This window comes from Osmerus eperlanus, chromosome 7 (genome assembly GCF_963692335.1).
Source record: "Osmerus eperlanus chromosome 7, fOsmEpe2.1, whole genome shotgun sequence".
Taxonomy (NCBI): Eukaryota; Metazoa; Chordata; class Actinopteri; order Osmeriformes; family Osmeridae; genus Osmerus; species Osmerus eperlanus.
Genome location: NC_085024.1, coordinates 4,291,572 through 4,307,711, shown reverse-complemented (window position 1 = coordinate 4,307,711; position 16,140 = coordinate 4,291,572). Strand labels below are relative to the sequence as shown.

Here is a 16,140-nt window from a genome sequence, read left to right as displayed (position 1 = left end):
GAGGTTGTGAGTAGGTTGGAGACGGTTTGAGAGAACTAGCCCATCACTGACAGATGTATACGTACTCCAGTGATATAGGTGGCAGTATGCATTTTTGTCGGAGGACGTGGCGCCTAATCATTTTCTTTATAAATCGTATGAAGAAGACCTTCGAGACCGCCTGCCGGGGCCGCTGGGTGGAGTGCATTTGTCAAACCTGTACATTTTTCTTAAAAATTATTGAATCGTATACTACGTTATTGAACAACGTACATGTAAATAGCAATACTTTTAGCATGACATAATATTCCTGGTGATCTTATTGACACACACGGAATGGTTGCTGACTGGACATCAGCTAGCTAGCTAGCTAACGTTAGCTAACTAGTTTGACGCTATGGTAAGAAACATGTCTGTCAAGCTGTAGCTAGTTATAACTACTGTAAATTGAATGTAAACGTCAGTGAGTTCGGTTAGTAAAATTAATAGTAGTGAATGATAATACTCTTTTGAAACGTATATGTATGTATTGGTGAAATATGGCAAATCAATGACTTGTTTAGCCGGATAATCAAACGTTTGTATACTTTTTTTGTACCTACTCAAAGCTTCGGGAATTTTTCATTCGTTGTTAATTTTTGTATGAAACATGCACACAGGTCCTTTATGACTACTGATAGTCCACTTGTATGTGGTTCATGTGCCTTGTCTCAAGTTGCCTCATAAACAGCATAAGCTTTCTTGGGTGGGGAGTAAGTAACAGATTTCTTTCTGTCCCTGCCTCCAGACAGGCTCCTGAACTGTGTAAACTCAGTCTACACACCAAGAACTCTTCATGATGCAAAAGACGCAAATAGAAAACGACAACCTTTCCACACATTTCGACAGTGTTGGATCAGACTGTGAGCTTGAGGATGACCTCCCCTTCTGCTTTAGCTGTGAGGAGTGGTTTCCAGACAGGATGTGGTTAGAGGAACACTGGTGTCCAGCTGTAAAGTACATCTGCACCTGTGGAACCGAGTTCTCTTTGTACATGGACATGTTGAAACACAGCTCCAACCATGAACCAGGTCATTCCATGCTGGATCATTCCACCATAAAGAAGCGCAGGATGGAAATGATGAAACAGAAAGAAAGGCAGGTTAGATGGTTTAAACCAGTGCATATAAATTCTCCTTCTAAGCCCCTGAGTTCTCCAATTGTATCAACGGTTGACCTCTGGCCTCTGTATCAGCCAGTGGTGCTGTTGAAGACTCTGCGGTGTTTTGATAAGGAAAAACCCTTCCAGTGTGCCAACTGCGAGGAGGGCTTTACATCGAAGAACAATCTGATCAGGCACCACACTGTTCACAATAAAAGGCGAGTTCTAGCCTGTGTGCTTTGTGGTGAGCTTCTGCCCATCAGTAAATCAGTGCCAGTACCCCATATATGTCACTCATCCTCCACAGCCCTCATGGCCAGGATTACATCTGCCCCAAAGGCCAGAAGCACAACTGCTCCAGTGGTCAGAAAAACAACAGCTTCTACCGCCCTCAGTATCACAACTGCACTGAATGACAAGGTGTTTAAGATGGATGTGGGTGAAGAGCATCCTATTGGTATACCTGAGGGAGCACAGACATATACCCTTTCAAAGCACCGAGTGTGTGAGAAGACAATGCTTGAGACGCCTGGGAAGGAGTGCTTCAGATGTAGATTGTGTCAATTACCATTTCATACTGCTCATTTGCTTCAGAGACACGAGTGTGAAAAAGCTTCAGGTTATGTTGAACGGCTGGCGTTGATGCCAAAAAATCGCAGGAGAGTAAAGCATTCTCCAAGCCCCTACACTCAAAACACTGCTGACAGAGAGCTTCAAGTCAATATCCAAGCTTCCAGAGGTATTCAGAGGTACCACAACAAGGCAGTTGGGCCTGACTTAACGTTAAAGGGGCCTGCTGTTACAATAAAAACAGAATGTGATTCAGACGATGACTGTTATGTGATAGAAAGCTCTTCTTCTAAACCAACTCAGCTGTTAAAAATGACGTACGCTTCAACCCTTTCCCAGTAAGAGATAAACATTAACAATAAACAATTCCTAATTTGCAGACACCACATTTACACAAATGATTAATGGTCATAGAAGACTGTCTTGTAATGTGCTACACAGCAAGGTTAGGTTACATGTCGTTTGTTTAAATGTCGTGCCCTGAATTTGTTACACATTCCTTTAAAAGGACATAGGTTTGCACTATCAATGAGGTCTGCATGATTAAGATAAATACGTCAATGAATGGATTTATGACTGATTTAATTATTTTTGCAAAGTAACTCTGCAAAATGGACAGTTTGAGCATTGTTCACATGCTGCCTTGCTGTTTGTATATGTGTTTTTTTGCAGTTATTTTTAAATCGTTATTTCATTGTCTAAATTAAAGAGAATATTTCCCTCTGCTGGTCGTGTCCTAATAAATTGGGTTGTCTTTGTTCCTTTGTGTCTTGTTTTATATTCTCCTGTGTAATGATGAAATTATGAAAAATAAATGTTCTGCTGAAATGCAGATGAAAAAGGAATGTGTTGCTGGCCTCTAGTCAATAAGATGGTTTTAGAAGCTTCAAACTTTCAAGATCCTGTACATCGATACTGTCAGTTGCCGATTTTAGCAGTCAGAGAAAGATACCATTGCCGGCGCACCCCAAATTACAAAACGAAGTTGCTTTAGCATGGCCACTGTTGATGATGACACAGACAACGCGACGCTTGTTCTTACTACTGTACGAAAAAAATAGATGGAAAAATTAACAAATGTGAGTACGGGATCAGCCTGCAATTAATATGCACGTTGCAATTAATCAACTAGTATTGTACGCTCCTTAATCCGTGCATGTTGATTGAAGCCATAACGTCGTCATGGCTGAAGGTGTTCCTGAATTGTTCTCATGTGAATCGTTATGGTAGCTGACTAGCTAGCAAGGTAGAAGTCGTTAGCTGCCAGTTGAGGTTCTCAAGGAAGCCAATGCGAACAAAAGACATAACTGCGATTCGTTAAGTATGAATTGTACTACATAATATCTGAATAATAATCACACGTGTGTTACTATCTTTAAACCATTTAATTGTTTAATTTGTTAGGTGTGAAATGACCATGTTTTGAATAAAATAATTCTAGTAGGCCTATGTCAAGAAAGAATAGCAGGTTAGTAGCGTAGTGCACTGCCCTACTGTATATTATTTATTCGCTGACATGATTATAGATTTTTTTTTTAAGTATTTCTTGGTTATGTAGCCTATAAGCAATTTGATTAAACACTCGAGCTATGACAGACGTTAAAGATACATTGGCAGATAATAATTCCCCCTACCCTACGTCTTTTGCCATTTTAGTACATTTAAGCAACATGTACAATTAAAATCATCTGCTGTTGCTTCTTTCGTAATTAAATTATTGGACATTTTAGCGATGACTGACAAAGTAATATCATACATAATCATACATCATACCATATGGCCTAAGGGGCCAATCTATTAAATACAATGTCAAGTCCTCACTTGACTTTTTAAACTGTAAATATCTTATCTATTTGTCTTAGCTAAAGCCCGAAATGGGAAGTAAGATGTCTTTCAATAATGGAAACACTGAAGAGAAAAACCGACTCAGCATTTTCTATAGTTTTCAGTGACCATGTAAAGCCTATTGGTCAATGTAATGAAAAGCACCTTTGTAAATCCCAGAATGAAGTAGAACGTATGTAGTTGTAAGTCAAATGCCACAAATCTTGAAAGTTGACAAGCTATTTATTCTAGATATTTACAGACATCCCAACTTGCAGAGACTCATTTCCGGGGGGCAGCCCCCCCCCCCCCCAGGATGCAATCCGGACGCATGATGATGTGCCCCTCAACCTGCACGTACCCCCCCCCCCCCCCCCCCCCCCCCCGACGCAATCAGGACGCGCGATATGCACCTATCTCTACCAGAAATGACCATTAGACAGTCTGTCGCCCGCTCGAAATACAAAATCCCCGATTTCCGGGAGATTGTACAGCATTTGCGGGCGTCAGGGAGCCGCTATTGAAATGCGGGAGACTCCGGGACCTTCCGGGACACTTGGGATGTCTGTATTTCTAATATGGTAGTTCATTCTCAATCTGTGTTGGCTGTGTTTTTTTAAATGTATTATTAATCTGTGACTACATTCTGTCATTGTTATTTATAGACATCAAGGGAGATGACGGCCTCCATGTTTTAGAAGGAAGACACTGGTGGAGTTAACAATAAGTACAAGAGAAATCACAACATAAGGAATCACACAAAGACCCAGACAAAACTTGAAAAGGCTGGAAATGAACGTGTGGTCAAGTTTCTCCCACTAGAATGCCACATTGTTGATCCTATGAACATAATGAATTCTATCTCTGAAATGCATGTGGATAGGCCTGTAGAGGGGCAGGTACGTAGGAAACGTGGCCGCCCTCCCAAGAAATCTAAAATGCCTTTACAAACCGAACCATGCCCTCCTAGTTTACAAGGAAAAAAGGATGCAGATACATTATCTGCAACAACAAATGTTGCTCCTTTAAACACAAAGTGTGCAAAAGCTGTCAATGGCAACTCATGCAACACACCTGATGTGGAACCTTCTCTAAACCATGAACGTATTAACTCTGAAAATCCTATCTGTGACTCCTCCAATCACGATCTTAAACCTCCAGATTCTATCCCAGTGCCACAGAAAAGGAAGAGGGGTCGACCAAGAAAAACTGTTAACACAGCTATAGGGGGAGCAACGGCAGATTCTGGTACTCCTGGTGTGGGGGCGCCTGTGAAGGAATCCACAAAGTCCCCACCTCACTCAGGTGTGCACGATGCGACAGAAGTCCACCCTGGAGGGAGACCGAGGAGGACGAGAGGGATACTGCACAATCTCACCCCAGAAGGAAGGGGACCTCCAGAAGTTGAGGTATCTATATCCAGTGGTATTTCAGAGAGACCAGAGAAAAAAGTAAGCAGACATCAAAGTACCCAGAAGGATAGTAAGGTGTTGAGCAACTCTGCCAGCTTGGATGACAGCAGTGTGCCTGGAAGAAGGAAACAAATGGAGGAGGATGGAGTGTTGAAAAATACAATCACTGATCCTCAACCTGTGGTGGGCCTAAAACGCAGAGGACGACCTCGGAAGAAGTCAACAGTCATGAGGCAGGTGGCGCTAGCACTGATAGGATTACAATCAAATGAAGCAGCTGTGACTCCCCAGGATAAAAAGCAGTGTGGTCCCACAACTTCTGTCAACACCAACCCTGAAAAGTCACTCAATTCCGGGATCGATACAAGGCCAAAGTTGCCCGGGGATGTTTATTCTCAACAAGCTGTTAAATCTCTAGATGCCGTAGGCTCTCATGGAATAAGGTCAGCTAGGAGTGGTGAAGTCTTCTCTAAAGTGAAGATGGAGGAAATTGAGTTGGAACTAGACAATGATCATCAAATGTCAGATTATTTACAGTGCTACACTGACACCACTGTGAAATCTAACCCTGTTATTAACTGTGATGAAACCGAATTAGAAAAGCCATTCAAAATTGACAAACGCAGAGGGAATTTCAAAATACTGAGGGAGATGCAAGAACACCAGAAAATACCTCAGAGCACTCACTTTGTTAAAAAGGCTCGAAAGAAAAAAAGGTCTTGGTGGGATGACAGAGGGAATCTCCAAAGTAAGATCTCAGCGACAGAATCTCAACCTGACGGAGCAAAAGCTGAACCCTGTAACTCCAAGTCTGAATCAGAAATCCTGCCAGGTGAAAACACAGCTAGTCACCCAATCAGAAACGAAAGAAGACTAGAGGAGGAAGCTGTAAACAGACTTAAAAGTAGTAAACGCAGGACTCGGCGGCGACAGGGCGACCCATCAAAGCGTGTGGAATGTGAGGTCTGTGGTCACACTTTTAAATACCAATGTCTGTATATTATTCACAAACGTACTCATACAGGGGAAAAGCCTTACAAGTGTTCTGATTGTGGCAGGGAATTTGCACAGGTTTCTAACTTTAACACGCATAAGAAGAGACATAAGTACACCTACCAGTGTCCATATTGTAAAATCAAGAAATCAAGTGCGAAAGAGTTACGTATTCACTGCAAGATGCACAAGGCCCAGAAATCTAAGACTATGGACAGAAAGCAGATTCAAAGCAATGTCACTGAAGAATTCAGAGATTTTTCAAATAACAAAGCTTACCCTTGTACATACTGTGGGAAAGTATTTCGCTTTACGTCTGCGCTTAGGATTCATTTACGTATACACACTGGGGAAAAGCCATTCACTTGTCAAGTATGCGGGAAAAGCTTTACTCAGGGCCATGTCCTGCGCACTCATATGGGGACACACTGGGCTGTGAAACCTTATTCTTGTAATCGATGTGGAAAACAGTTCTTAAAAATTAACATTGCAGAAAGGCATGTATGCTGCAGATACACTGTCAAGCATGAAGAACCTTCATTATCTTACACATGCCATGTCTGTAAAAAGACGTTTTCCAAAAAGAGTCAGTACAATAACCATTTGCAAACCCATTCTGGTGCAAAGCTTTTCTGCTGTTCGTTCTGTGATCAGCTCTTTGGTGATTTGTCCGAGTATAATGCACATAGCCAAGCATGCTCTGAGGAAAATACTCATTCATCCCTTCCAAGTGTCAAGGATCAGTCAGCAGCAACACAGTCAGCCTCATTACAGAGAAGTGAACCCTTGGGGCCACTGAAACCCAGAGGCCCCCAGACCTCACAGACCCGCCCCAAAAAGATTGTGTCCTGTATCCTACCCTTCCAAACAAGCATCATACCCTCCCATCATTTCTCCCACTTTGTATCCAAGTTAAACAGACTAGATCAGAGATCAGACCCCAGGAAGTACTTATGCCCACGCTGTGGGCGTTTGTTCAGACACATGGGGCGGCTCAGGGCCCACATGCTTACTCACGCCCGTGACCAGACGTACACCTGTGGCCGCTGCGGCAAGACCCTGGAGAACTGGAGAAAGCTCTGGCAACATCAGAGCGTCCACCGGCAGAAGACTGGACGGTTTTCCTGTCCTGAGTGTGGCCGCGGGTTCCGCTTCGTGGGGCCCTATAAGAAGCACATGAAGGAACACCCTGAGTACCGGTGGATTCAGCAGAGGCCCAATAGAGCCTTCCCCGGCCTCGCACGGCAGCCCCTGCTTCTGCCTTATCAGTGTGAGGAGTGCGACGCAAGCTTCGAGGCTCTAGATTTGCTGTTCAGTCACCAGCTTGGCCATTCCCCCTCACAGTACTCAGACAATGGCTGTGACACGGAGTATCGTTCAGACACTGAAGACCACGACGCACAACAAGGCATAACTTTAACCCTTAGCCCTCACACGGTCAGCTGTGGAACAAACTCGCACCCTGGACCGCATCATCCCTACCATTACCCCTCCCTGCCTGGGAGTTCTGACCAACCCTGTTTCCTGTCAAATCACGCAGACCCACTTTACGCCCTGTCACCACAGACAACTTCTGCCTCCTTACTCCAAAGTCCCAATGTCCCACAAAGCCTCAGACCTTTTCAAACCGACTTAACTCCCACCAGCTCCACTTCGGGCCCACAGGCACAGACAATGGCCAGACTACACGAACAAGAAAGTAGTATATTTGGGAAGCCAGTTCGAAAGTATGAAAAAACAACTAAAGTCAACAATAACAGTTGTTCTTTCATCAGGACAAGGGAAAGCACAGGTGTTGGTGTTAAGTGTGTGGAGTGTGGCGAGATGTATTCTGTCATATCAGACCTGTATGATCATTACTTGCAGCATGCCAGGGGAGAGTTGTGATGTAGAAGTACCCTCACCCTCAATGTCCCAGGTCAATCATGTGTGCCATGTGTGATCAGGAACGCTTTATGGTCAAATGCACAGAAGGTTTGGTTCTATTTTCAGGTCAGGAGTGTATAGAGACCCTTACTTAAGAGGTTAATGCTAGGTTTGATTTTTGTATGCTCGATTTTTATCATGGGGTGCAGGTTATACTACACTAATGACAATGATCATTAAAGAAAACAAGATTGAGTTAGTTATGAATTGAACATTCTCTACTGAAAATATTGTGAATTGAAACTGTGTTTTTTACTTTTAACTTTTTTGTCCAAGAAAATTTCAGAGAGCTTCAGCCATTGTGTAAAACATGTTATGGTATTATTGTTCAGTATTATTTGATAGTTATACAAGACACATTTACAGAAAAGACTAACTGGAGTTTTCTACTTTCTTTTTCTTTCTAGTTTCTAACATTGAAATTAGTTGAAAATCAGCAAGCCTACTTCGTCTGGCTATTTATCAGTTTGTTATCCCACAGAATGTGAAGGACAACAATAAAGTTGACTTATTTCAAAGAACAGAACTGGAATTTGGTTTCATGGAAATACTGTGGGTTGTGTTGATCGATAATCCGTTCGAACAGAAACCCTTAACAGGCACTTGAAGCACCATCACAACATATCCATCCAGTCCTTCACAACGGTATTTTGTAAAGTTTTGACAGTGTTAAATTCTGACGTTACGACAGTGCCGTACAGGGTTCTATGCCTACGTCAAAACGCTTGTCAACGCTAAAAATGTTAAACTGATTTTTTTTTTTTTTACTTAATTGCTTTTCTCTCTTGATCTTTTTAGTATTCTGAACAACATAACACACGTGGTATATTTTGTATGTAGATTGTAACATGTATGACAACTGAACATGTGCATGAGGTGGAACCGTCTTTGCAGTCCGATGCTGAATGAACATCTGGAGGGAACGTGATGGATGATTTAATCAATGATACCTCGGGGTGGTGACCTGAACTCTGTATTTTGGTATATTTGTGAATAAAACGTCTAATGAAAATATGATCTATCTTGTGTGTGATGATGTCAGCGTTGTTAATATACAACTGGCACTGAGTCTCTTTAAAGGAGTATGGGGCGGCATTAAATGTACATATTTTAATGGTCATTGTTACAGTTTTTCTCAATTGTTTACACACAAATACTGGTACTTGAGACACAATGACCACAACATGTAACTCATGCACCAACCCCATGAACCAATTCTGCTAAACTACACACAATTCTCTGCATTTGGCACAATTTTCATGAAGAAAATCTTTTGTTTTCACAAGGAACACACTGCCATTCAAATACGCACACTGACTCATCGCATGGACAAACACCTGTCACACAGTTTTACAATTAGCAATCAGAGCTTTAGCATAAAAGAGCAACAGGTGACCTCTTCTGTTTTTGAGCGATGGATGCCAACATTGGAAACAGAGGCAGAGGCAGAGGAGTGAGAGTAAGAGGAGGAGGACGGGGAGGATGAGGAAGGCCAAGGACCATAATCTCTGATGAGATCCGAGCCGCTTTGGTTGACCATGTGGTCAACCATGGTCTAACAATGAGGGAGGCTGGGCAAAGAGTACAGCCAAATTTGAGCAGGTACACTGTAGCATCCATCATCCGGACTTTCCGAAATGAGAATAGATAAGAAATCTACTCTCACTACAAAATTGCAGTAGGCCTGCATATCAATACAGTACTCAATGAGTACAGTAGTACAGTATTGCCTGTGGACTGTTCTGTAGGACTGTAAAAATAAAGTATGTTTCAAGTATTTGGAAAATGTATTCCTACACAGTATTTACAGTATTTTACTATTATTTGTTTGGCAGAACTGAAAGATTACCAACACAAGGGGGTCGGGAACGTCTTCTGTCTCCTGAACAGCAAACTGAAATCATGAACATGGTCCTACAAAATAATGCCATAACATTACGGCAAATACAAAGAAAAATAATAATAATGTAACTGTATATACTATACAGTAAATTATTCTGTTGTTTTGTATGTAGACCACTGTATGTGCAACTTTGTGTTGGTTGGGATGTACACTGTGTACATTGTTTTTCTGGGAAAAATACGTAAAATATATTTGTTACCGTGTATTTCTGTGTTCTGAGTATAAAAACAATATTTTCAAATATTTTACAACACACTTATGAATGTACTGTCTGTAGTAAGTGTAACACTGAACAAAAAAAAGCCTAACTCACTATGATGAATGAAGAAGGTGTTTTCCATTCATCATAGGGTTTTACATCGAGCACATCAGTGTTCAAATGGTTCTTATAAATGTCTATTCATATGATGGTTTGTGTTTGTCATTTGAAAACAAAATACCATTTTGAGATTAAATAACATTGTTTTGAATGTTAAGTTTAATTTTGCAGGAGAAGTGAGGGGTTTTGCCCATTGTGTGTGTGTTTTTTTGATTTGTGTGTAGAGTTCTGAGAGTATGAGGTATGCATTCAGAAAATGTGTGTAACCAATCGAGAAAAACTGTAAACAAGAAGATGAAAACGATAAAGAGCAGATGGTATTTGTTACTTTCTAACACATTGATAACAAGGACACACAATCAGGTAGGCCTACTGCATGGTCTTATTGAATTTTAGGCACCTCATCATAAATGTAGGCCTTAGAGATAAACACTGCTTTAACTAATAATTTTAAGAAATTCAGAAAATGTTATATCAAACTGATATAAAGATTATCTTCCTCCCGTTCTACTGCTGTGATTTCCCACCATTACATTACTGCTCATTTGACATGTAAATAGAGGTTGCTTCACAGTTGCATTCATTCCATAGCCTGCTGTCTACTGTGTAAATGCTTGTTTAATACTCATTGTATTACCATTATAATTCAGTTTAAATAATTGTTTTAATTAAACTTTCCTGATTGCCAGTTTACCTTAGCCAGTCTCATCCTTTTGACATTTGGCATTTTTAATAGCCAATTATTATGTAGGTCTATTCTGCAGATTACGACTTGTTAAATTGTGTCATGAATTGTATTGCCGAAGTGAAATGATTTCATGGACACAGATTAGGTTAAATTTAGGACAGAATATTCAAAATATATTTTGGTCCAGTAGCATGCTTAGACGTAATGTATGTCTGTGAAATGATCTTAGCATTTTAGCATAACTTAAGCAAGTTAACCATTTACTGTTCAGACCACAGTAACAAGAGATATCTTGTTGGATGGCAGTCTCTGCTTAGTGTTTATGCATTTCAATTGTGCACCAATGCAATATCCTTTTCTTATGTCATATTGTAGATTAATCTTGTTATTGTTTGAATGGCATGGCCAGAGTTTTGCTTCTGGACTGATGAGGCCAGAAACTTGCTCCAGGGAACCCTTCAGCCAGTGAACAGAGTGACATCACGGAGGAAGTTCCATTCTACAAGCAGGGGGTGGAGGAAAGGTGGATGGAGCAATACTGTCATTATTGTTTGTTATTGTATTAAAATATATATAATCTTGAATCTACCCCAGAGTCATCCTTGTGTCTTGCCTCTCTCTAACCTTTCAAATATCTAGTTGAGATCGAGTGACTGCAAATATGCAGAGATTCCATCTTTACTTGACCTGATAATGAGTGAACACCTCCGGATGCTGGTTTGATTGCCAACATCAACGCTGAACTTTGCCAGAGGACCGCCGTCTAATCTGGAGAGGGCAGGATGGGAAAAGAAAGCTGAGGGTTTTAAAGATCCCATGACATGCTGTTTTTGGATGCTTTTATATAGGCCTTAATGGTCCCCTAATACTGTATCTGAAGTTTATTTCCCAAAATTCAGCCTTGGTGCAGAATTACAGCCACTACGAGCAGTCGCACAATGAGCTTTCCTCAGGACGCGCTGTTTCTGTTTCTGTAGCTTTAAATTCTATGAGGAAGAAAGAGGCGGGGCTAACTGGCATGCTTCGGCCTTTACAAACCATGATGTCTCGAGGAAAACCAATATCGCGCTCGCACGGTCGTAGCTCATTTTCTCATTGATGGGCCAAATTCTCTGTGTGGGCAAAACAGAGAAAGGGGAGGTAACCTTTGCTCTTATGACCAGGGTTCTAAATTAACAACCAACCCGCCAAATGCGGGTTAAAATTCATTTTGGCGGGTGTTAATAAAAACTCACTAGCCAGTTTGGCCGGTGATACATGAGGCATTAGATGAATGATACATAAGGCTGTGTCCTCGACATGGTTCTCGGTCATTTATCCCCCTGGCAGTACTTCCTAAGTTTCCCATGAACACTGCCGTAATGCTACGTGATAACGTTTTATACGTCCATTGGCTGCGCAGTTGAAGTGAAACCGGCGCGAGAAACCGTGGAAACGAACAGAGCGTCCACCAGAAAACACAAGGAAGAAGTAAAACGAAGCATAGCGGATCATAGGAGGTAATAAGAGCTAGAGTAGTAAAGTAAAGTAAAAAGTTAACTTAATGCGGCGGTGGTTAGGACAAACTTCTGGGGGCGAGAAGAGGAACGAGGCAGGGGATGAGGAATTGATAGCACTAGAGAAACGAAGAAAAGAAAATGTAATGCCAAATGGCCGACGGGTCGGGAATGGCTTGTGTTTGACAATGAAAATGTTGTCATGTTTTGTAAGGATTGCCGCATGTAGTCTACGCATAAGAAAAATTATGTTGCTTACTGACACAGTCTAGTGTAATGTAAATACACTGTTCTTAATAAAGAGTATATTAGGTCAGTTTAATTAATGCCTGCTTAGGACAAAACGTTTCTGTAAATGCATGGGCAGGAGTCAATCTCATGACGCGAATGGACGTTTTAGCCATTTACAATAAATCGTGGCCTTACGTATTAGTCATTTCACATACCCTTGCATCATACTTATGTGCTTCATTTTTCTTTTTCTGTGTTTTTCATGCCAACAATGTTAATAAAATTATCAAATGCATTCAGGGAAACTCATAATTGTTCTTATTTTCACCGGAAAGAATTTAGCTAGTGGAAATTCTGATTGGCTGGTAACTTTAGAAAGTTACCAGCCAAATTGGCTGGTGATCAAAAAAGTTAATTTAGAACCCTGCTTATGACATCATAAAACCAGTATTTTCAAAACCAAGCATTTCAGCTTTCATTTTCTCAAAGGTGGAGAATAATACCCAGGGCTTGTTTTACACCTATCGAAATTTGTAGCCACTGGGGGACGGGAGGAAGGGGGAAGGCAGGCTAGGGGAACTCATATTCATGTTAAATAACTTCCTAAAGTGAACATTTCATGTCATGAGACCTTTAAGTCTACAGGGTATGTCTGTGCTCTTTGCATTTTGCATCTGTGCATTTTACTTTGTGTCTGATATAATTCATTCAACAATAGTGCACAAAAGTCAGAAAACTACTGACATTTTGGAACCCGAAATGCCCAGTCTACCCTTCTAACCCCAACCTGCTCTTTAATATTTTGAACTGTACTTATTGTACACATTGCAATGAACTAAATGTAATATTTGTGAAAATGATCTCCCCCTGCTGGTGAAAAAGGCTAAATGGTGGTTCAAATACAATCGTGGACTCATTGCTCACAAGTATGGGGCGCCGTTGGTAAAAGGTTGCACGTCTGTTAATCCTGCTCAGTTTTCGCACATTTAGCCCAAATAAATGCAGCAGAATTTTCAACTGTCACTTTTTAAAACATTTAGAGGGAACTGTTAAATGCTAAATGTTAAATGCTAAATGTTAAATCTAAATGTTAAAGATCCTGTAAAGTGGACCTGAAAACGAGTTTTAAGTTCGCCACACCACAGAATAATGTGTTATTAACTACCCATCCAAATTCGAATGAAAAAATAACACAAACAAGTATGTTAAATTAGGCTTTGAAATCGTGAAAAAATCAGCAGTCTTCTCTGCTTGAGACTGGGGGGGCGTGTCGCCTGAAGGAGCTGAAGCTCCGCCCCTCGCTGCCTAGTGCCTACCTCCGACCCAGATAATAGACGCTATGTCAAGCCGAACAAAACCATATAGAATTAGAATTTATTTGTTCAATGAGTGAAACATACAAATGCATATAAATGAAATGTTCCCCTGAGCTGTAACAGTAAAAATGGACACCAGAGACAGCAGACAGTGAGCTCTCCAACTAGGCCACTTCTAACACATTAGCTACCATTTCACCAAAATACCATCATTCTACACCGAGTAGCCTAATATCAATTTAGCGGTTTGCACTAACTCATAGCAGAGATACGTCTGGAAAAGTTATCTAGTATAATTGGGTGTGCTCAAGCCTTCGGCGAGAGCACAACCTTTGTTTTCTCACATATATATTATTATTATTTTTATTTCTTTTTGCCCCCCTAAAACTCAGTCAATATTTGGCCTACATAGACAACGTAGGTGTCAAAAGTTTCGTCTTGGTAGCGATTGAGTTGCTTGTATTGGGATTTACGTTCCGTTGCACGGTTTAAGTAGAAATTACGTTTTTGTGTCGAAAAGTGAAGCTAACGGTGGCTAACTTGCTAACCACAGTCAATGACGCTACTTACGTCACTAACGTCACGAAAACTCGCGTGACTACCTCTAGCAGAATATTAGTTTAGCAGCTCGTTAACTTCTGGGAGATAGCTAGGCTAACTATAGCTTTACTGCAAGGCAGCTGCAGAAACGCCACAAGCAAAGAGGCCAGGGTGATAACTATTTACTCATTTTACTTTGTGATATGACACACAATTGTGATGTGTAATGTACAGTATAAGATGATATTATTAAGGAAGTACATCTACTTTCGGAAACAGTAGTCTACTATTTCACTGAAGTATTAACATCATGACATTAGCCTGTGTTGCCCGGGCAACACATACTACAGTGGTCTATGATGTAGCGTTATCTGTTTTCAATTGTTAAAATAAACATTCCTCACATATACATTTTCGTTGTAGGATTTATTCTGACATTAGTAAACGATGGTGAAATTACCATTACCTGTGGTTTCAAACCAGTGTAGCTCACTGCAACGCTGTAGCTTACGCGAGACACACTACAAAAACATCTAACTTACACAGCTGTTTAGGAAGTCAAACGGCGACAGAACATGTTCGGCACTCCCCTTACTTAAATCAAAAGTCTATCTAACTACTAACCTGAACTTCATTGCCACAGCCTAAACGTTGTCAATCTGTTCATGAAAATAATTAATTTCAGCTTAAACCGTACAACGGAACGTTAAATCCAATTCAACCAACGCAATCGCTACAGTACCAAGACGAACACAGCAGTAGTCTAGTACTGTACCGTAGTAGTACAATTTACCGGGGCAGCTTCTCCACACAGGGCTATATCGCATTTTGCGTTGTTACTGACAATGATCGCTACCAGTGAGCTTTTTATAAATGAGCGATTTTCCACTAAATAAATGTCAAGCTTATTTACGTTTTGGGAGCATATTTTAAGTTAGCAGATGGTAAATGTAAATGAGCAGCAAAAAAAATATGCTTTTAAATCTATGTAATCTTTATAAATAATAAGTATGCATTTTTATATAACATATACAGAAATATCAGTTGTAAAAATGTCATTCAAAAACGGACCCCTGTGCAACCGACGCAAGCAAGCACACCCTACAATTTCCCCAGAAATTGTACCCTCTCTAGTTATTATTTATTTTTGCCCCCCTAAATCTTTGTCAATATTTGGCCTACATAGACAACCTAGGTGTCAAAAGTTTCGTCTTGGTAGCGATTGAGTTGCTTGTATTTTTATTTACGTTCCGTTGCATGGTTTAGGCTTAAGTTAAGTTTTTGTTGCGAAAAGTGAAGCTAACGGTGGCTAATTTGCTAGCCACAGTCACTGACGTTACTAACGTCACTACGTCACTAACGTCACGAAAACACGCGTGACTACCTGTAGCAGAACATTCGTTTCGCATCTGTTAACTTGGGGGATAGCTAGGCTAACTATAGCTTTACTGCAAGGCAGCTGCAGAAACGCCACAAGCAAAGAGGCCAGGGTGATAACTATTTACTCATTTTACTTTGTGATGTGAAACACTATTGTGAAATGTACAATATTAGGTGATATTATTAAGGAAGTAGGCCCACATCTACTTTCGGAAACGGTAGTCTACTATTTCACTGAAGCATTAGCATGACATTAGCCTCTGTTGCCCGGGCAACACACACTACAGTGGTCTATGATGCATCTGTTTTCATTCGTTAAAATAAACATTTCTCACAAATACATTTTCGTTGTAGTATTTATTATGACATTACATTACAAGTAAACGATTTGTTGGTGAAATTATCATTACCTGTGGTTTCAA

At 40.7% G+C, this 16,140-nt stretch overlaps 2 protein-coding genes across 2 annotated transcripts; both read left to right on the top strand.

Annotated features, from left to right (window-relative positions):
- The first annotated feature begins 149 nt into the window (after nt 1-149).
- On the top strand, nt 150-2,447 carry LOC134024152 (zinc finger protein 530-like). The gene is made up of 2 exons (XM_062466625.1): nt 150-379; nt 767-2,447. The coding sequence occupies exon 2, from the start codon at nt 815-817 to the stop codon at nt 2,030-2,032; it is 1,218 nt and encodes a 405-aa protein (XP_062322609.1). The 5' UTR covers nt 150-379; nt 767-814; the 3' UTR covers nt 2,033-2,447.
- Nucleotides 2,448-4,184: 1,737 nt separating this feature from the next.
- Nucleotides 4,185-10,690, top strand: LOC134024148 (zinc finger protein 721-like). Its single transcript, XM_062466614.1, has 2 exons — nt 4,185-8,961; nt 10,343-10,690. Exon 1 carries the CDS (start codon nt 4,357-4,359, stop codon nt 7,804-7,806), a length of 3,450 nt encoding a protein of 1,149 aa, XP_062322598.1. The 5' UTR covers nt 4,185-4,356; the 3' UTR covers nt 7,807-8,961; nt 10,343-10,690.
- Nucleotides 10,691-16,140: the final 5,450 nt, after the last annotated feature.

What these genes read in the sequence shown, in the direction of transcription:
- LOC134024152 (XM_062466625.1), top strand. Translation starts at nt 815, where the DNA reads ATGATGCAAAAGACGCAAATAGAAAACGACAACCTTTCCACACATTTC.
- LOC134024148 (XM_062466614.1), top strand. Translation starts at nt 4,357, where the DNA reads ATGAACATAATGAATTCTATCTCTGAAATGCATGTGGATAGGCCTGTA.